We start from the raw sequence: 18,954 nt of genomic DNA, 5'->3' as shown, positions 1-18,954 counted from the left end.
GGGCACTTGGGATACCTGGCCCAACAAGTAAACCTGACCCGGGCCATCCTGGCCTAGGCTTCCACCGGCCTTAAGGGGAAGTTTGTCCTTGCACTGCTTCCGGGCCAGTGGAGGCGACGAAATAATAAACCCGTGGACCCAGATTTCTCAGGTCTTAACACGTTCCCGGAGGCCTAAAGGTGCCCAGGGCCGAGCCCAAAGTGCTTGGGGTCAAGGCTCGGTGGAGCACTGAGGTAAGTCTGAACTCCCAGCCGGCATGCGCCGCCCGCCGGACCACACACGGGAGGGGGCAGGGCCTAGAGTCGCGGCGTGGTTTCCCGGGTGATGGCCACGCGGAAGAGGTGGGGCTAAAGCGCTGGTTCCCACTACCTGGCTTTTGGGCCCGCGGCATACGAGTTGGCCAAAAGCCTGGCAGAAGAGCGCGCCAAGGAATGGCGGTTCTGGACGGGGCAATCCCAGCTGAGGGGACCGGCGGCAGAGCATGGGTGGGGCTTGGGAGAGGGCGGGCCTCATAGAGCTGCGGGGCTTGGTGAACGTTGCCGGCGGGCCCGCGGGACCTCCCGCACTCTGACCGCGGCCTGTAGGACTGAGCTGTGGACGGCGGCGCGGGTGGGTCATGCTTCGTCACTCCCCCTCGCTGTGGGAGCTGGTGGAGGAGCACATTCCGCTCCGGGAGCGACCCGAAGTGAAGAGGATTCTGGGGGAGGCGGCGGTGGACCTGAGCCTGGAGCTGCGGGCGGAGGTGGGGAGAGGGAAGGTGGGCCACGCCCCTGGGTGTGATTTCCCACCTCCTGCGGGTCCCTGGCCCTGCCGGGGAACTCCCGAGATCCTGTTGGGTCTCACTGTCCTGGCCCTCTCCCCTTTGACTCCGTCCCCTCCCTCACTCCCCCAGCCCCCACCATTCCGGTCACTCCCCTCCCCAGTCGCAAGGTATCCCAGCTCTCCTTGCAGGTGGCGATGTTACGGGCACTGCTCCAAGAGGCTCGATCCTCTCAAGCCCCCAGCGCCCGCCCCATCTCTGACCCCTCTTCTCTTCTGGCACCACCGCCTCTCCTAAAGGACCTCTTGCGCCAGGAACTCCGGCAGTTGCTCCAGGGTCTCCGCCACAAAGCCATCTGTGAGGGCAGGTGGGAGCCTCGGGCCTGGGTCCTTTCCCCAGATACCAGGTGGGCTAGCCCTGCCCCTAACAAAGAGCCAGGGTTGCCTTTTCTGTGGTTTCCAGAAAGGAGCCTCTCATCTTCCTTCCTGTGCACCTTCTGCAGGGACCAGGCCCAAGCTTGGGTCCAATATAGCCCCAGGGTCCTGCACTTTGCCTTGGAGGAGCCCAGGTGTGATTTGCCAGAACAGGAGATATTCCAGATGAGAGGTGGTGGGCCCAGGTAAGGTGATGGTAGGAGAGAGGGATCTGTCCCTGCTTGGCAGAGGGCCCTAGCCAACTGGTGGGTTGCACCTGGCTCCATGCAGGAGGTTCCAGTCACAGGCTGGCCACTTCCACCGCCACTTGTGATAGAGATCAGCACATGAGGGCTACTGAAACCCAGAGGAAACACCTGCCTAGCCTGGGGACAGGCAAAGCTTCCTGGAGAAAGTGATTTGATCTGCATGTTGTAGTATGAGGAGCAGTTTTCAGGGAGATGAAAGAGAGAAGAGCTTTGTAGGAAAAGGGAAGAAAGGAACCCATGTCCAGCAGGCGATTGCTCCTCTGGCCTAGAGAACAGGAGTGAGGGCTGGGTTAGGGAGGCAGTGAGAGCTGAAGAGGATGGCTACAAATGGTATTTACAGCTGGGACTGAATGAGATAAAATATTCGTAAGTGGATGGCAGCAACTTCTTATTCTAATCCTCACACAGCCTGAGGCGGGCAAAGTCTGCACTTTGCACAAGAAGAAATTAAAGGCCGGGCATAGTGGCTCATGCCTGTAATCCCAGCACTTTGGGAGGCTGAGGCAGGAGGATGGCTTGAGGCCAGGAGTTTGAGAGTAGACTGGGCAACACAGGGAGACCCCATCTTTACAAAAAGTGAAAAAAAAATTAGGCGTGGTGGCACATGCCTGGATTCCCAGCTACTTGGGAGGCTGAGGTGGGATAATTGCTTAAGCTCAGGAATTCGGGGCTTCAGTGAGCTATGATTGCACCTGTGTACTCCAACCTGGGTGACAAAGACCCTGTCTCTAAAAAAAAAAAAAAAAAAAAAAAAAAAAAAAAAAAAAAAGCAGCAGCAGCAGCCTGGGCAACATAGTGAGACCCCGTTTGTGCAAAAAATTGAACAGGTGTGGTGGTGCACACCTATAGTCCCAGCTACTCAGGAGGCTGATGTGGGAAGAGCACTTGAGCCTGGGAGGTCAAGGCTGCAGTGAGCCAAGATGGTGCTACTGCACTCCAGCCTGAGCAACAGAGCATAATCTTGTCTCAAAAAAAAAAAAAAAAACAAAAAGAAAAGAAACTAAAGCTCAGAAGAGATAAGTGCTTTGTCTGAAGTCACACACAATGAAGGGTAGCAGAGCTCATTTGCAAAACTAGGCTCCCAAACTCTTACTCTGCACTATATTATATTGCCTTTGTGAGAAAAGAAAGACAGTTGTCTAAGAGAAGTGATGTTTGGGTCCTGAAGGCCTGGGGTGAGCAACATGGGGAGAGTGATAGTGACTTCATTGCCAGCAGCGGTCACAGAGATCTCAGCATCATCAAGGACCAACTGAACGTGTCCAACATTGACCAGGTGGCCAGACGCCTGAGGTGAGGCCCAGGGGCACCTGCATGTGTGTAGGCAGGGGTGGAGACAGGGATGGATCTTGACGTGCTGGGATTGTGAGAGAGGAGGAAGGTAACATACTTGGTGGGGAGACCCATGTGTGTCAGGCTGAGAGGTGGAAAGAGCTGGCTGCTGTAGAGCTAGTGAGGTTGCTTTCAGGAAGCAGCCAAGCACAGATGCCATGGCCGAGCCTGCCTATAATCTCAGCAATTTGGGAGGCTGAGGCAAGAGGATCATTTGGGCCCAGGAGTTCGAAACCAGCTTGGGCAACATGGCAAAACCCCATCTCTACCAAAACATACAAAAATTACCTGGGCATGGTGGTGCATGCCTGTACCAGCTACTTGGGAGGCTGAGGTGAGAGGGGGTTGCTTGAGCCCTGGAAGGCAAGGCTACAATGAGTCATGATGGGTGGCAGAGCAAGACCCTGTTTTAAAAATAAATATAAATATCTTGACACTGGGGGTAGCCACAGAGGATTTTAAGCAGAGGAAGGGCTGTGATGTGAAGGAAGATGGAGGCAAGTAGAATCACAGTGCAGAAGTGCGGGAGAGAGAAGGATGCCTGCCAGGGTGAGGTAGGTGAGGGGAAGACACTTCCTGCCCAGAAAGAGCCTTGTGGGGGCCAGAAGTCTATGCTGGGGCAGCCCACCAAGAAGCAGAGGGCAGTGTGGGCTGAGGAAGGACAGGTTGGGTGGGGCTCCTGCTGAGGCTGGAGGTTGGGGCCATGTGGTGGACTCAGCTGAGCCCTGGTCCTATGTCTCGGGTTCTGGCTGCTGCTCCCTCATGTCCCAGGGGCCTTCTGGAGGAGGAGTGTCACACCTTGGAGAGGGAGATCCCCATCCTGCAGGTGAGCCGAGGCCCTGGGCTCTCCCCCGAGCCTCACTGCTGAGCGTAGACTCTCATGCTTCTCACCTGGGTGAGGCCCATGTACCTGTGTGCATGCATAGGTGCGTGTACAGGCTATGTGAGTCCTGCATCCATTTCTCAGGGATACATGCTTGTGTGCACCTGCAAAATCCTAGAGGCCCCGGATTCTAACTGAGCCCTTAAGGCCAGGGCCAACCGTTTTAGGTCTTTTGCCTCCTTACTTGACCTGAGTCTGGGTACAGGCCCCACCACTATCTTGCCAAACTCAGCTCTTCTGCAAGGCTGGTATTCCCTGGGGAACATGGCTGCCCTCACGGTGGATGAGCTGAAGGGGCTACATGGGCATGCCCTAGGGATCTTGGCCTCTGTATCCTGCCTTGCCCCACCCCTACCTTAAGTCTGGGCACTGACGCAGCTCTCCCTGCCTCTCCCTGCAGCGCTGCCTGGAAGAGGAGTATATGAGGCCTTGCCGCCCGTTGGAGGCAGCCCTGGAGCCCACCCTGGCAGGTGAGGACACAGATCAGGGCCCAGAACACCCAGTCTCCTGCTCCCACCCTACACTTGTACACACCCTAGAAGAGCTGGGCACTGGCTCAGCCGAATCTCTCCTTCAGAGCTAAAGGAACAGAAGAAGGCCATGGAGCAGGAGCTGCAGGTGTCTGTGGGGCCTTCTTGTGTCTCTCCCACCCACAGGTAAACCACAACAGTAGACACAGGGCAGGGTGGACTGAAGGATCAGACCACCACCCCCCACACTTATTCCTTCCTGTCCAGGCAGTGGCCCTTGGGATCCTTTATGCAGGGCCTCAGACCCCTGCTTCCTCTCTGTGGGATTGCACCTCTCCAGTGCTGCCTGCCTGCACCTCCTCTGGAGCCCTGCCTTCGACCTCGAGGCCAGGCCGCTACCCACCGCTGGGGACGGCAGCTTCAGTACAGCCCCAGGGAAGGGTCAGCTTCCACGCCCATGTCCAGTGCAGCACCCCAGGCCCCAGCCTAAAGGGCTGGTCACCGAGTAGGCTCTGGCTTCTGCCAGGACGCACCCGTCTGCGCCTGCTGCCTCAGCTGCCTTGGCCTAGCCAGCTTCAGATCTGGTCTTGGACTAGCTCTCGCCAGGACCCCAAGGCTGTTGGTTTGTCTGGCCCTTGCCCCACCCCCTTGCCAGATCCTTGGTGTCTGGAGCTGAGTGGCCGGGCATCGGTCCCAATCATCAAAGCCTTTGGCCTTTCTCCTCCCAGGCCTCCACAAAGGCCTGGCAGACAGAGGTCCCATTCCAGCCTGACTCTTGTCCCCTGGGGGACCCAGACAAAGCACAGCAGCCACTCAGAGACAGGAATAGAAATTTCATTAAAATCTATGGACTTTAAAATCTTAGTGGTGCACGATGGGCAGGGATGGGCGGCGCACCGTTATTGCTACAGAGGATTAGAGGTGGCTTGGCCGGGGCTGTCACTGCACAGAGGACGGACAAATGGACACTTCAGGGATTCAGACACTTCAGAAGGGGCTCCCGCTCCGGAGAGGGGAGGGGCATGTGGGCTGGGGCCATTTGGCACATGAACAAGGGCAGCACATTTGGGAAGACTGGGCCTTTAGCCTGATAGAGGAAGGGCAAGGGGGTGTCGTGCAGGGTCCCCTTCCCCAGGGCGCTGGGCTCAAACCTCCTGTGGAGCAGCCCCCATCCCATCCCCCAGAAACAAATGCTTTGGGCAGGCTGCTGGGTCACGGTCCTCTGCTGGCTGGGCCTGACAGCCAGGGCTGGAATGAGGGGCAGAGACCCCGGAGCAGCCCAGTGAGGTGCAAGCAGGCCTGGAAGACAGACTGGACCCGAGGCTGGGAGTGCAGAGGTGGCAACCACAGAGAATACAACGTTTACAAAAATAATTACACAGATAAACGGGGCTGGGCAGCACAGCCTGACAAGTAACACTGCACAGCCCCCAGCCCCTCATCCTGCCCCTAGGGAGGAAGAGCCAAATGTGCCTGGCAGAGGCTGGGGTCTGCTCTGAGGGCAGGAGCACTAGCCATGGGGCTGGAGGCCCACCCAGAACCTCAGCTCAGGGCAGGGTATAAGGGTATCAGAGGCCACGTAAAGCCGCCCAGACCGCTGGGGACCTGGCCTGAGACCCCTCCAAAGTGCTTTGGACCTCCCAGCAACCCTCCACTCCCACCCCTCCCCACAGCTGCCATCTTGGCATCCAAAGGACGTGTAAACACTGGGGGCACGAGCACGAATGACTGCACTAGCAGTAGTGACCAAGATGACAGCAGCTGTCCTGGCCAGGGCGTGGCAGGGGGCAGGCGGAGACACCTGACCTCTGCCTCACCAGTCTCTGTGTTGGGAGCACGGGGTGGGGGTAGGGCCACTCCCCTGGCAGCTGTGCTCATATCCGGGAGTCCTGGAGGCGGCTGGAGCCATTACTGCCCACAATGGGGATCTGGGCCTTGTCCGGGTGCAGTGGCTGGACCTCGAAGCCGTCATCAGGAGAGGGGATTATGGTGGGGGCGTAGCGCCCAGTCCGGTGCTCCAGGAGGGCAGGGCCCCAGTCTCTGCTTGGCTTTGTGGCATTTTTCAAACGCTGCATGAGGTAGGCATGGGGCATAGGGGCAGGGCACGTCAGGGGGGAGCCCTTAAGCCCCTTCCAGCCGGCCCCTCCCATTTCGCCTGGCTACCCAGCCTTCCCCCACCCTCACCTGGAGGAGGGTGTCCCCGTCTGTGCGGCAGAGCCGGAACATGGCGTAGAGGGGGATGCAGAGGACGGAGGACAGAGCCATGAGGAAGCCAATGGCCACGGCCCAGCCTGGGTACTGGTAGTGGTTGTAGGTGATCGGCTGGTACTGGATCACAGTGAAAACTAGAATAAACTGCATGGGGCAGGTGTGGGAGTGGGCATGAGGCTGGCCCAGACCCAGGCCATCCCTCTACCAGCACCCTTTCCTCTCTGGCTTCCCAAACTAGAAAGGGGCATTTGGGGCAGAACAGGGACAGCTGCCAACATCTGGGCCGTGGAAGAAGCAGGCAGGGCCAGGGGACTGGGGCACTGTGGGCAGGAAGGCTCTGTGGAGGGAAGTCTGTCTTCGCCGCGGTCCTGAACTGGCCGAGCACAGTCGAGCTGCTGCTGCCTTTGGAAGTCAATCAGTTCTGCTCAAAGACTCGCTATGGCTTCCCCTGGCCAACTGAAGTAAGGCCACATCCTGGACCTTTAGGCTGTCACCTGGAAGTGCGACCTCAAATTGTCTTGCCTGCCACACTACCCCACCCTCAGTGTTTCAGTCACACCCAGTGTTTCCCATCCTCTCTTCATTTATTCTGGGGAATCATCCTCTGCATCTTCCTCTGTCAAACCCTATGCCAGTGCCCTCTCCTTCAAGAAGCCATCCCAGATTTCCCCCATTTCCTCCTGCACGGCCTCCCCTCGGCGTTTTCCACCTGCTTCCCTTAGAGTGGCTTGGTTTAATGTTCCCATAGACCTGGGAGCTCCTGGAATTGCATCAACTCTGGGGGTGCAGTGCCCAGTACAGTGCCTGCCACAGTCTCTTGTGTTGATTTGAACTGATTTGTACAGAGAGGCAAAGGAGGATGGAAAGAGGGTAGGGCAAAGCCCTGCCTGTCTATGGCTGTGGAGACAGGGACATTCAGCCTGGGGAAGCTCCACGGGCTGAAATGGTGAGTGTCGGGCTGCGGTGCTCTAGGGAGCCTCCTTGGAAAGAGATGAGTGAGACTGGAAATAAGACTTGTGGCTGCAGCAACAAAAGGAGTGAAAGGAGGCAGAAACACAGGCAGTGGCTGGCGGGTCACCCAGAGGGCCTGGGTGGGAGGGTGTCCCAGCACCCTCCTCCTGAGGTTCCAGCCCCATCCTGAAGCACAGGGCCATATTCTAGAATGCAAGACCCACATCCAAACTGGAGGACCCTCCGGGGATGCTGCACATGATGGGAGCTTATGACAGGTTTCCTAAATGGAACAGATCCTGACCTACGTGTGGACAAATCCCTCATTTGCGCTGACAGAAGGGTGGAGTTTGTCAAAAAGAGCTTTTCAGAAATATGAAAAAAGAAAGCCCCCAGAGAAAACACAACAGCCCAGAAAGCCAGGCTGGAGTTACCCCAAGGAGAGGACTCTAGGCTCCCCTAAAGGTAACTCCAGCCTGGCTTCCTGGGCACAGGAAGGGCCCCACCCGCTGTGCCTCAATCTTGTGGAGACACCAGATCCCAGCCAAGGCTGCCCCTACAGATCCTTTTTGTGCTTGTCTCCTTCCTCCCCACTGCCCTTGGCAGGTGCCCCCTGGTCTTTCCCCAGGACATCAATCTAGTCTGAATACTGGGAGACTTTCCGAGCCGCAGAGGCTGAGCTCCCCTTGGGCCACTGCCCCAGAAGGCATGGCACTCTGGGGTGGTGGTGCCTGCCTTCCCCTGCCTCCCACCACCACCACTTGCACTCCTCCTGTTTCAAAGCTGGGCCAGTGGCCAGAGGGAGAGCCTGTGCCAGGCTCGGGAACATCCCACACCCTATGGGGTAGAGACCTCAGCCCTCCACAGGCCTTTATTCAGAAACATGAGCCACAGGGGAAGTCCGGTGCTTAGCCCCCTGTGCCACTGAGGCATTAAACATGACAAGAGTGTGGCTCCGAACACTGCCCGGGCCACTGGGCCAGCCCTCTCACTGTCACTCAGAGATGACCCTGCCTGTCCTCTGTGGAGTGACCATTACACTGTCAATACCTGCCTTCCCCGAATCCCACCCCAAACAGGAAGGAGCCAAGTCATACGGTTTTAGCCCCTGGACCATTCCTCCCTCCTGCAGAGGTGCTTCTAGTGTGGCACTGGCCCAGGCTTGGAATTGGACTACCTGATTTGAATTGTGGCTCTGCCTCTTATTAGCTGTGTAATTAGCATGGGCCAATTACTTATCCCCGTGCTTCAGTTTCCTCATCTGTAAAGTGGGGATAACAATGACACCTTGGAGAGCTCTACCACGGGTTACATGGGAATGGTGTGTGGAAAGTGCCTGCTTCCTTGCCGTGGTGGATTCCTTCCACCAATTCAGCTCCCTGATGGGAATTTCTCAGCTGTTGAATATTCATAAAACCTAGAACACCCCCCACCCAAGCCAGCCCACCTCACTGCCTGGAAGGCTTGCAGATTGCCCCCATGTAGAGCTGACATCTGATTTCACAGCCTGGTCTACCAGTCTTGGGCTGCTTCTGGAACACTGGTTCCCACCACATAGCCAAGGCCCTAGAACACTCTCCCTAGAGGGATGGGAGATGAGGCCAGCAGGCAGAGGCTGACACGCTATCCGTATTGACTCCTGAGTCCCCCAGGGTGCCAGGCAGGAATGCCTGAGCAATGTCTGCAGTCAAATACAGGCTGTGGCACTCCCCTCCTAACCTGAGGCCAGGGCCCGGGCAGCTCTGAGTCGCCACACGCCTCTCTGACTCTCTCCAACCTCCCTTAGCCTCCCAAAGGCCAGAGTCATGGGTATGGAGCTCCGGCCAGGTGCGGGAGCTCCCACTCTCCCTCCGCTGGGTCCCAAGAGATAGCCAAGGGGCAGAAAGGGAAGGGAGGGGCCGGCCAGGGAACTCACGAAGATGATGGCAGGAGAGACGAAGCGCCAGCAGATCTGAAAGAAGAGGGGCGGTGGGAATCCCAGCATCATCTGGATGTCCTGGAAGTAGTTCTGGTGCCCTGGAGAGAGGAGGGGTCAGCAGGCCCACAAGACAGAGTGGGCGGGCCAGGGGCCGGGTGACGGGAGGCCGGAGGCTCGAGTGCTCACCATAGATGTACATGATGGCCACACACATGATGCAGGAGATGACCACCAAAGAGAAGCTGGCCGCATAGTTGTCCATCAGCAGCAGCCAGTAGATGCCTGCCTGGGGAACAGTGGGCGGCTGTGGGAGGCGCCTGCAGCCCGGGCTCCCCCACCCTTCTCTGAACGTCCTGGCAACTCTGAGCCAGCCCTTCCCTTACTCAGCTCTTACCTGGCTGGTGAGGGGGATGCCCAGCAGGAAGCCAGCCACAGCCACACCCAAGGTCACATAGGTCTTTTTCTGCAGGATCCACTCATTCCCCACCTCATCCACAATGGCTGTGACCAGCGTCTCCAGGAGGCAGAACTGCAGGATGTGGCTGTCAGATTGGGGACCTGCCCCTTGTTCCTGTCCCCTCCCTCCCCCAGCCTCCAGTCCACGTCCTGCACCTCATACCTGAGTGCCCAGCCCCAGCAGGATGAGCATGAAGAAGAAGAGCAGAGACCACAGCGGGGAGATGGGAAGTAGTGTGAGGGCCTCGGGGTAAGCCACGAAGGCCAGGCCGGGGCCGTGGTCTGCCACGCGGGACACATCCACCCCCAGGTGACTGGCCATGAAGCCGAGGATGGAGAAGATGACGAAGCCCGCATAGACGCTGGTGGCACAGTTGGTGATGCTGATGATGACGCTGTCCCTGATGGGGAGGAAAACAGAGTTCAGCTTCCCTCTCCCCGATTTGGGCCAAGAGGAGACATGGAGACAGGGAAAGTTCTAGGAACAAGGGCGCCCCCAACTATTTTTTGGGGGGTGGGAGACAGGGTCTCACTCTGTTGCCCAGGCTGGAGTGCAATGGTGCTATCACAGCTCACTGTAGCCTTGACCTCTTGGTCTCAAGCAATCCTCCCCCCTCAGCCTCCTAAGTAGCTGGGACTACAGGTGTGTGCCACCACGCCCAGCTAATTTTCTTTTATGTTTTATAAAGAAAGATGGGGTCTCACTATGTTGCCCAGGCTTGTCTTGAATTCCTGGGCTCAAGTAATCCTCCCGCCTTGGCCTCTCAAAGTGCTGGGATTACGGCATGAAGCACTGAGCCTGGCCCCCAACTCCTTTTCTGGTCTGTTCTGGGCATTTTTAAGTGAGCCTGAGCTGCCTGAGTCCTCACAGACCCCTGGGACATCACTGTCCCCATCTCTCTTCTCTCTCCTGCCTAAGCCTCTCTCCCCATTCTCCAACAACTTTATCCAGAACCAGTATTCCCAGAACCTCAAGATCATGAGAGGAAAGGAGGCCTGGTGGGCCCACGGCTGCACTGGAGCTGGGATCAGGCTGCAGAGAGGGCAGGGAGGGGGCAGCCTCAGCCCGGCAGGGAGCACTCACCGGTAACAGTTATTGTGGAACTTGTTGTAGGAAGCCATGGTGATGAGGCCTCCCCACGCACAGCCCAGTGAGTAGAAGATCTGGGAGGCGGCATCACCCCACACCTGCAGGGAGGGGCCGGCGGTGAGGAGCTGTGGGCAGAGGCAGGCACCTCCCCAGCCCTTCCCCAGCCCGCTTCTGGTTTCCGGTTTCCCTCACTTCCCACCTTGGCCTCCAGGATCTTGTCCCACTGCGGGGTTAGGTAGTACATGATGCCGGTGAAGGCTCCCTCCAGGGTCACTCCGCGGACAAACAGAATGGTCAGCACCACGTAGGGGAACGTGGCTGTGAAGTACACCACCTGGCACAAGAGGGCTCCATGGACTCTTCCGGGCTCTTCCCTCCCCTGGGCACTACCACCCTGGCTCCCTAATCACCACCAGCCCCCAGTCCCTCTCCCGCTCTGGAGTCCCTTCAGCATCCCCTCCCTGCAACATACACATAACCCAGGTAGGGGTCAGGATCTTTCTGGGTGGGCACAGACCCTGCTGGGGGAGGGGTACTTGCTTTCCCTGAAGACTTGACCCCTCGGATGAGGCAGAGGAAGACGACCACCCAGGAGACACCGAGGCAGCCAAGGAGGGGCAGCCGCACCTCCCCAAAGTTCCCGATGTCGCCTGATAGCTTCAGCACGTACAGCCTGGGAAGGGGAGACTCTGTTACAGATGGCCAGCCCCTGCTGCCCAGCAGCAAATTCCCAAGGCTCAGGGCCCACCTGGGCCATACCCTCCTTTGTCATGAGGTCCTGGCAGCCACTTTGTGTGACATGGGAGCTACTTCAGGGGCCCAGCCCTGGCCGGCCCAGCCCCCTCCACCTGCTGCAGCCCCTGGGGAGCCCGACACAGTCCACTGCTCTGCAGCCTTTCCCAGGCCCTTCAAGGGCTCCTGGAGGCCACACCCCAGGCTTGGGTGGTCTTCCCAGTCCCTGCACGAGGAGATCTTCTTGTCTCCAGTTGGGCTCAGCCCAGGTCCTTGTTTGCATGTTTCTCCCTTCAGGAATGCCTTTTCCTCATCCTGTCAGGTGTCACCTCCTCCAGGAAGCCACCAGTGAGCATCTCACCTGCACCAATCACTCTATCTCTGATAAACTGAGGGAGGCAGTGGAATGCTCAGTAAAGACTGGACCCTGGCCAGGTGTGGTGGCTCGTGCCTGTAATCCCTGCGCTCTGTGGAGGTCAAGGCGGGCAGATCACCTGAGGTCAGGTGGGTCCTCCAGGAAGCCACCAGTGAGCATTTTACGTGCACCAATTAGCTCTATCTCTGATAAACTGAGGGCGGCAGTGGGCAGTGGATTGCTCAGTAAAGGTTGCACCCTGGCCAGGTGTGGTGGCTCACACCTGTATTCTCAGCACTTTGGGAGGCCGTGGTGGGTAGATCACCTGAGGTCAGGAGTTCAAAACCAGCCTGGCCAACATAGTGAAACCCCGTCTCTACAAAAATACAAAAATTAACCAGGCATGATGGCGGGTGCCTGTAATCCCAGCTACTTGGGAGGCTGAGGCAGGAGAACCTCTTGAACCCAGGAGGCGAAAGTTGTAGTGAGCTGAGATTGTGCCACTGCACTTTAGCCTGGGCGACAGAGTAAGAGTCCATCTCAAAAAAAGATTGAACCCAAATTTTTCCCCTCTGGGTGGCTCCATCTGGCACCCTATCCCATACCAGCTGTGATCTTTTGATCAACCATTTATGTGCCCAGCCCTGTGCTAGGTGCTAGGCATATAGGCCTGCAGGGGCATCTCCCCAGCCCTTAGGGAAGAGGGCGGAGAACAACTGCTCTACCTCCAGCACCAGCATTCAAAGTAAAGAAACCATTTCTTGTTTGAAGGTTTTTCTTTTTTCTTTTTTCTTTTTTTTTTAATACACAGTCTCGCTCTGTCACCCAGGCTGGAGTGCATTCGTGCAATCAGGGCTCACTGCAACCTCCGCCTCCCAGGTTCAAGCGATTCTCCTGCCTCAGCCTCCCGAGTGGCTGGGATTACAGGTGCCCGCCACCATGCCTAGCTAAGTTTTGTATTTTTAGTAGAAACAGGGTTTCACCATGTTGGTGAGGCTGGTCTCAAACTCCTGACCTCAGGTGACCTGCCTGCCTTGGCCTCCCAAAGTGCTGGGATTATAGGCATGAGCCATCGCACCCTGCCTGAAGGATTTTTTAATACTTTGTCTAACCATAAATGCTAAACAGGTAGTGTTTTATATTATTATTATTGAGACAGGGTCTTGCTCTATAGCCCAGGCTGGAGTGCAATGGCACAATCATGGCTCACTGCAGCCTCGAACTCCCAGGCTCAATTGATCCTCCCACCTCAGCCTCCCGAGTAGATGGGACTACATGTGTGCACCACCACGCCCAGCTAATTTTTGTATTTTTTGTAGAGTTGTGGTATCACCATATTGCCCAGGCTGGTCTCGAACTCCTGGGCTCAAGTGATCCTCCTGCCTCGGCCTCCCAAAGTGCTGGGATTACAGGCGTGAGCCACCACACCTGGCCTATATTATTTTTGACTGCAAGTATACAGCATTACAATGTTAGGGACTGAAGAGTTTAAAAGGCTAGCCTGGAAACCAAATGATGAATTCTAGCTTTATTTTTATGGCACCATATTCTGTTTTTTGTTTGGTTTTGGTTTTGGAGCACACGCTTTTGAGATCAAACAGCCTAAGGACATTTGGAACCCAACATATTTACAAGTGGCCTCTTGACACATGACATCTCCAGAATTATTCTGCATTGCTTTAAAAACGTCTCCACGTGACATATCTTATTTTCCCAGCTAGGTGGTAAGCGCCTTGAGAACAGGACCCTCAGGAACAGGTCCCACAGGGGCTATGGTTGTGCTGCCTGAGCTCCTATCAGCAGTCTTAGTGATTTAGGTTGCATTATCTCATTTTGTTTTTAAAACCAGGTAGGTATCATGACCACCCAATTTCATGGACAAATGACTGTGAACGACCTCCCAAGGCCACAGCTAATAAGTGGCACAGCCAGGATTTGAGAGGGGTCTGTGTGACTCCAGAGCTGCCATGAAGACCCTGGGGGACAGGATCTGGGCCCCACAGGGACGGCAGAGGTGAGAAGGCCTGGTCATGGGTTTAGGGCCCAGTAGCAAGTATCAAACCAGCACAGGGGACTGGAAGGCAAGATTGTGAAGAGGGTGGAAAGGGAGGGGAGGACTCTGAGTGACAAGGTTGAGTGGGTGAGAGGCAGACTTGGGCTCAGAAATCTACCCTTTGAGCTTCTCTCACTTTAGAGTCTCTTCATCTGACTTTCGATTCGCTTCCCTCATTTGTAAAATGGTGATTAAAAAAATCCCTACACAAGCTACCTAACAGGGTTTTTGTGGCACTCCAGTGAGATGGCGCAGCTGTCCAAAGGGTTGTTGGAAAGTGTGGACTAAACACCTGCACAACCGCCCCCACCTAATTCACCGCAGCACACCCAGCAACAGCAGCACCAGAGGGGCGCAACGCACGCAGATTCTGACAGCAACTGCTGCCTAGCTCCTTAACCTCTAAACGGCAGTCTCTGAATCTGAAAATACGGATACTAATATCTACTTAGATAATATGCCTGGCACGTGGTAGGTGCTCAACAATAAGGGTGCTTCCTTTCCTCCCTTGCTGAAGCCAGCCTGGGTTGCTCTCTTCAGGGCCATTTCCCTGACTCTCCAGGAGAGGGCAGCAGGGAGCCGTGCTGCCGAGAAGGTGTCCTGCATGGGACAGTGGCCAGTTAGGCAGGCCTGGCTCCAGCCCGCGCTGGGGAGTAGAGTGCAACGGCTCCACCAGTCAGATTTCTTTGAAGGCTCTTCCCCCTCTGATTTTACTGGATAAAATCTCTAGAGCTGGCCGGGCGCGGTAGCTCAAGCCTGTAATCCCAGCACTTTGGGAGGCTGAGACGGGCGATCACGAGGTCAGGAGATCGAGACCATCCTGGCTAATACGGTGAAACCCCGTCTCTACTAAACAATACAAAAAACTAGCCGGGCGACGAGGCGGGCGCCTGTAGTCCCAGCTACTCGGGAGGCTGAGACAGGAGAATGGTGTGAACCCGGGAGGCGGAGCTTGCAGTGAGCGGAGATCCAGCCACTGCACTCCAGCCTGGGTGACAGAGCAAGACTCCGTCTCAAAAAAAAAAAAAAAAAAAATCTCTAGGCTTTGCCCTGGGTGGGCCCAGGGCTGGGAATCTCTGAGTCGGTCCCTGGGACAACCACCACTGGAGCATCTGGGGGTGGGGGTGCACAAGGATTTGTGTTTCTGGGAGCTTCCAGGAAGGTTCATCACCCCAGACTAGATCAAGTTGCCCAGTCCACATTATGCCTCAAATGTAGTAAAATGCCTCACTCGGCAGTATCTGCTTGTTTTCCCGTCAGACAGCAGCTCTGTGAGGACAGTGTCTTCCTCCCTGCCCTCTCTCCCCTCTGAGAACAGTACCCGGTACCTAGTAGGTACTCAATAAATCAGCTGGGCATGGTGGCTCATGCCTGTAACCCCAGCACTTTGGGAGGCCAGAGCGGGTGGATCACCTGAGGTCAGGAGTTCGAGACTAGCCCGGCCAACATGTCGAAACCCCGTCTCTACTAAAAATACAAAAACAAGCCAGGCATGGAGGCAGGTGCTTGTAATCCCAACTACTAGGGAGGCTGAGGCAGGAGAATCGCTTAAACCTGGGAGGCGGAAGTTGCAATGAACTGAGATCGCGCCACTGCACTCCAGCCTGGCCAACAGAGTGAGACTCTGTCTCAAAAAAAAAAAAAAAAAAAAAAAAAAAAAAAAAAATCTGTCCATTCAGTTCCAGGTGTGTTTTTAAAAAATAAAATAAATGTTAGGATGTTAAAATTTAAAAATTAAAAGAGAAATGACCTATCTGGTGACAGTGCCTGAGTCTGCCCATGCCTCTCTGAAGGACAGCAGCTGTGTTCGCTATGCTCTGGGTCCTTGAGAATAGTGACCCCGTCTTACCCGTCTTTGAGTGTCTACAGCCCAGCACAGAGGTTGGCACAGGGAAACTGGGTCCTTCAGGGTCAGAGCACTCGGGCCTGGGCTTAGAGGACCTGTGGTGACTTGCGCTATCCTCGGACCCTCGTGCATTTCAGTCATGGCTTTCCATTATATGTGGAGAAAGCCTCAAACCCTTAGCCTGGCATGGGAGGCCCTGTGTTATATGATGCCTACTGGCCTCTTCTGTCTTATCACTCAGCGTCCCACCTGCTCCCAACCCCAGCTCCAGTTTGCCTCCTGCCCTCTGCTCACCTGCTCATGCGGCTCCCAATCTCTCTATTTTCCTCTCTCCCTTCTCTGGGAAGCCCTGACTGCCTGGTCTTGCCCCATCCCCTTAGCACCAAGCACTAGCCCCTTTGTGTCCCCATGACACCCCTGCATACACCTGGACCGAGGCACCTGCCCTACTGTGATTAACGATCTGTCTCCCCACTACCCTGTGAGCTCCTCAGGACAGGGGCTCTGGGCCGTTCATACCCACCATGGGGACACAGGGCCTGGCAGAGCAGAGGCGTGAATGTTGTGGAATGAATGGTGGAGGCCTGCCAGCATGCCCCCAAAGCCCTATGCCCAGGGGTTCCCCAGCAAGACACGGGGAATTTCCAACTGGTGGGTGGAGGGCACAGCAGGATGACCTGAGACTCTGGTCTCTGTCGCCTCTGAACAAAATGTGCCATGATGTCTTGATCACAGCACCCCCGGCTCGGAGACCTTCCATGGCGTCTTTTGTTCTGCATCATCAAGTCTAACCCTAATCCTGGCAAGTTCTTTATGAAAGCAGTACCACTTCCTAGGCTACCTGAAGCCCATGCATTCTCCCCACACCTGTTACTCTCATCAGAGCAGGCTCCCTCCAGCCTTGGGGCCAGCCTCTGCTCATCGGGGACAGGGCCTTTACCCACACTCTTATTCTCCCCAGGATCTGCCCCTCCTTTCCCGAGTCTCCTCTGAAGGCTGGTTTGCTGGATTTCTGACGGCCTTCCTCACGGCTGCTCTGTAAAGATCCTGCAACTCAACATTCCATCTTCCATTGCTTTCCTTCTTTTTTTTTTTTTTTTTTTTTTTTTTTTTTTTTTTTTTGAGATGGAGTCTCACTCTGTTGCCCAGGCTGAAGTGCAGCGAAGCGATCTCAGCTCACTGCAAGCTCTACCTCCCGGGTTCACGCCATTCTCCCGCACCTGCCACCATGCCCGGCTAATTTTTTTTCTTTGTTTGTATTTTTAGTAGAGACGGGGTTTCACCATGTTAGCCAGGATGGTCTCAGTCTCCTGACCTCGTGATCCGCCCATCTCAGCCTCCCAAATTGCTGGGATTACAGGCATGAGCCACCGCACCCAGCCTCCATTTTCCATTGCTTTCTGTACATCAGGCTCTTCTCCTAAACCTCTTCACTCGCCTCTACCCTCTCCCAGCCCAGCAGGGAGCTGAACCTGCAGCAGGCACCCGACTTTGTCTTCAGATGGCTGCCCAGTGGGGACAGGGTTGCCACCCCAGGTCCCACGGGTGCCTCACCTCCAGTACTCCTCGCTGGGGCTGGTCCTCTGGAGGCTGTGGTTGAGCAGGTGGGAGAGGTTGCTGGGCAAGGCGGCTGGCCGAGAGCCATTGGTGAGGTTGGAGGCGTCCAGCACACCAGCACAGTCACGCGTGTTCCAGGGGTTATTGCAGTAGGCCCAGGGCAGCACGTGCGTCATGGACGAGAAGAAGTAGTAGAAGGCAATGCAGATGACCACGTTGTAGTAGATACCGATGTAGGTGGACACCACCATCATACCATAGCCCACGCCTGCAGGAGGGGAGGGGCAGGGGGGAGGAGCCTCACGCATCCAGCAGGAGGAGGTGAGGTTAATAATTTCTTTTTTTCTTTTTTTTTTTTTTGGGACGGAGTCTTGCTCTGTCGCCCACGCTCTGTCACCCAGACTGGAGTGCAGTGGTGCAATCTTGGCTCACTGCAAGCTCCACTTCCCGGGTTCATGCCATTCTCCTACCTCGGCCTCCCAAGTAGCTGGGACTACAGGTGCCCACCACCATGCCGGGCTAATTTTTTTGTATTTTTAGTAGAGACGGGGTTTCACTGTGTTAGCCAGTATGGTCTCGATCTCCCACCTTGTGATCCGCCTGCCTCGGCCTCCCAAAGTGCTGGGATTACAGGGGTGAGCCACCGCACCCGGCGTTTTTTTTTGTTTTGTTTTGTTTTGTTTTGTTTTGTTTGAGACAGAGTTTTTGCTTTTCTTGCCCAGGCTGGAGTGCAATGGCACGATCTTGGCTCACTGCAACCTCCACCTCCCGGGTAGTTGGGATCAAGCGATTCTCCTGCCTCAGCCTCCCGAGTAGCTGGGATTACAGGCATCGCCACCACAACCGGCTAATTTCGTATTTTTAGTAGAGATGGGGTTTCTTTTTCCTTTTTTTTTTTTTTTTTGAGCTGAAGTCTTCCTCTGTCACCCAGGCTGGAGTGCAGAGGCACGATCTCGGCTCACTGCAAGCTCCGCCTCCTGGGTTCACGCCATTCTCCCGCCTCAGCCTCCTGAGTAGCTGGGACTGCAGGCGCCCGCCACCAGGCAGGGCTAATTTTGTTTTGTATTTTAGTAGAGACAGGGTTTCACTGTGTTAGCCAGTATGGTCTCGATCTCCTGACCTTGTGATCCGCCCGCCTCGGCCTCCCAAAGTGCTGGGATTATAGGCATGAGCCACCACACCAGGCCANAGGCTGGAGTGCAGAGGCACGATCTCGGCTCACTGCAAGCTCCGCCTCCTGGGTTCACGCCATTCTCCCGCCTCAGCCTCCTGAGTAGCTGGGACTGCAGGCGCCCGCCACCAGGCAGGGCTAATTTTGTTTTTGTATTTTTAGTAGAGACAGGGTTTCACTGTGTTAGCCAGTATGGTCTCGATCTCCTGACCTTGTGATCCGCCCGCCTCGGCCTCCCAAAGTGCTGGGATTATAGGCATGAGCCACCACACCAGGCCAAGATGGGGTTTCTCCATGTTGGTCAGGCTGGTCTCAAACTCCTGACCTCAGGTGATCCGCCCACCTCGGCCTCCCAAAGTGCTGGGATTACAGGCGTGAGCCACTGTGCCCGGCCCAAGGTTAATAATCTCTAAGGTCCCAAGGGGCAGGCTGAGATGGAGGGCCATAGGAAGGCCAGGTCGAGGTCTTGGTAGGGGTAAGTCGGCCA

At 56.0% G+C, this 18,954-nt stretch overlaps 2 protein-coding genes across 16 annotated transcripts in view; one reads left to right on the top strand and one right to left on the bottom strand.

The window, feature by feature from the left end:
- Positions 1 to 34: 34 nt before the first annotated feature.
- Positions 35 to 4,986, top strand: CCDC24 (coiled-coil domain containing 24). Of its 10 annotated transcripts, none has more exons than XM_017881874.1 (8): positions 35 to 609; positions 952 to 1,127; positions 1,263 to 1,379; positions 2,658 to 2,735; positions 3,546 to 3,600; positions 4,058 to 4,127; positions 4,235 to 4,313; positions 4,399 to 4,986. In XM_017881874.1, exons 2-8 carry the CDS (start codon positions 958 to 960, stop codon positions 4,634 to 4,636), a joined length of 807 nt encoding a protein of 268 aa, XP_017737363.1. In that variant the 5' UTR covers positions 35 to 609; positions 952 to 957; the 3' UTR covers positions 4,637 to 4,986. The 10 variants fall into 10 exon arrangements, with proteins under 10 accessions (XP_017737363.1, XP_017737361.1, XP_017737362.1 ...); XM_017881872.1 differs by having other exon boundaries at positions 35 to 742; positions 1,060 to 1,127; XM_017881873.1 differs by having other exon boundaries at positions 35 to 742; positions 1,060 to 1,127; positions 4,395 to 4,986.
- The window catches only part of SLC6A9 (solute carrier family 6 member 9), a 41,087-nt gene continuing 27,073 nt past the window's right edge, over positions 4,941 to 18,954 (bottom strand). For all 6 annotated transcript variants that reach the window (XM_017881858.1, XM_017881857.1, XM_017881860.1 and 3 more), the window contains 10 exons: positions 17,294 to 17,564; positions 11,294 to 11,426; positions 10,953 to 11,087; positions 10,748 to 10,851; positions 9,827 to 10,064; positions 9,602 to 9,736; positions 9,394 to 9,493; positions 9,205 to 9,305; positions 6,312 to 6,482; positions 4,941 to 6,196 (listed from right to left, as the gene is read on the bottom strand). In XM_017881858.1, coding sequence (XP_017737347.1) covers positions 6,002 to 6,196; positions 6,312 to 6,482; positions 9,205 to 9,305; positions 9,394 to 9,493; positions 9,602 to 9,736; positions 9,827 to 10,064; positions 10,748 to 10,851; positions 10,953 to 11,087; positions 11,294 to 11,426; positions 17,294 to 17,564 — 1,583 coding nt within the window. In that variant the 3' untranslated portion in view covers positions 4,941 to 6,001. The remainder of the gene's footprint in view (positions 6,197 to 6,311; positions 6,483 to 9,204; positions 9,306 to 9,393; positions 9,494 to 9,601; positions 9,737 to 9,826; positions 10,065 to 10,747; positions 10,852 to 10,952; positions 11,088 to 11,293; positions 11,427 to 17,293; positions 17,565 to 18,954) is intronic.

Source organism: Rhinopithecus bieti, unplaced genomic scaffold, assembly GCF_001698545.2.
Source record: "Rhinopithecus bieti isolate Rb0 unplaced genomic scaffold, ASM169854v2 scaffold_12155, whole genome shotgun sequence".
Lineage (NCBI taxonomy): Eukaryota > Metazoa > Chordata > Mammalia > Primates > Cercopithecidae > Rhinopithecus > Rhinopithecus bieti.
The sequence above is the reverse complement of the archived record's forward strand: the minus strand, read 5'-3'. Positions and strand labels throughout refer to the sequence as shown.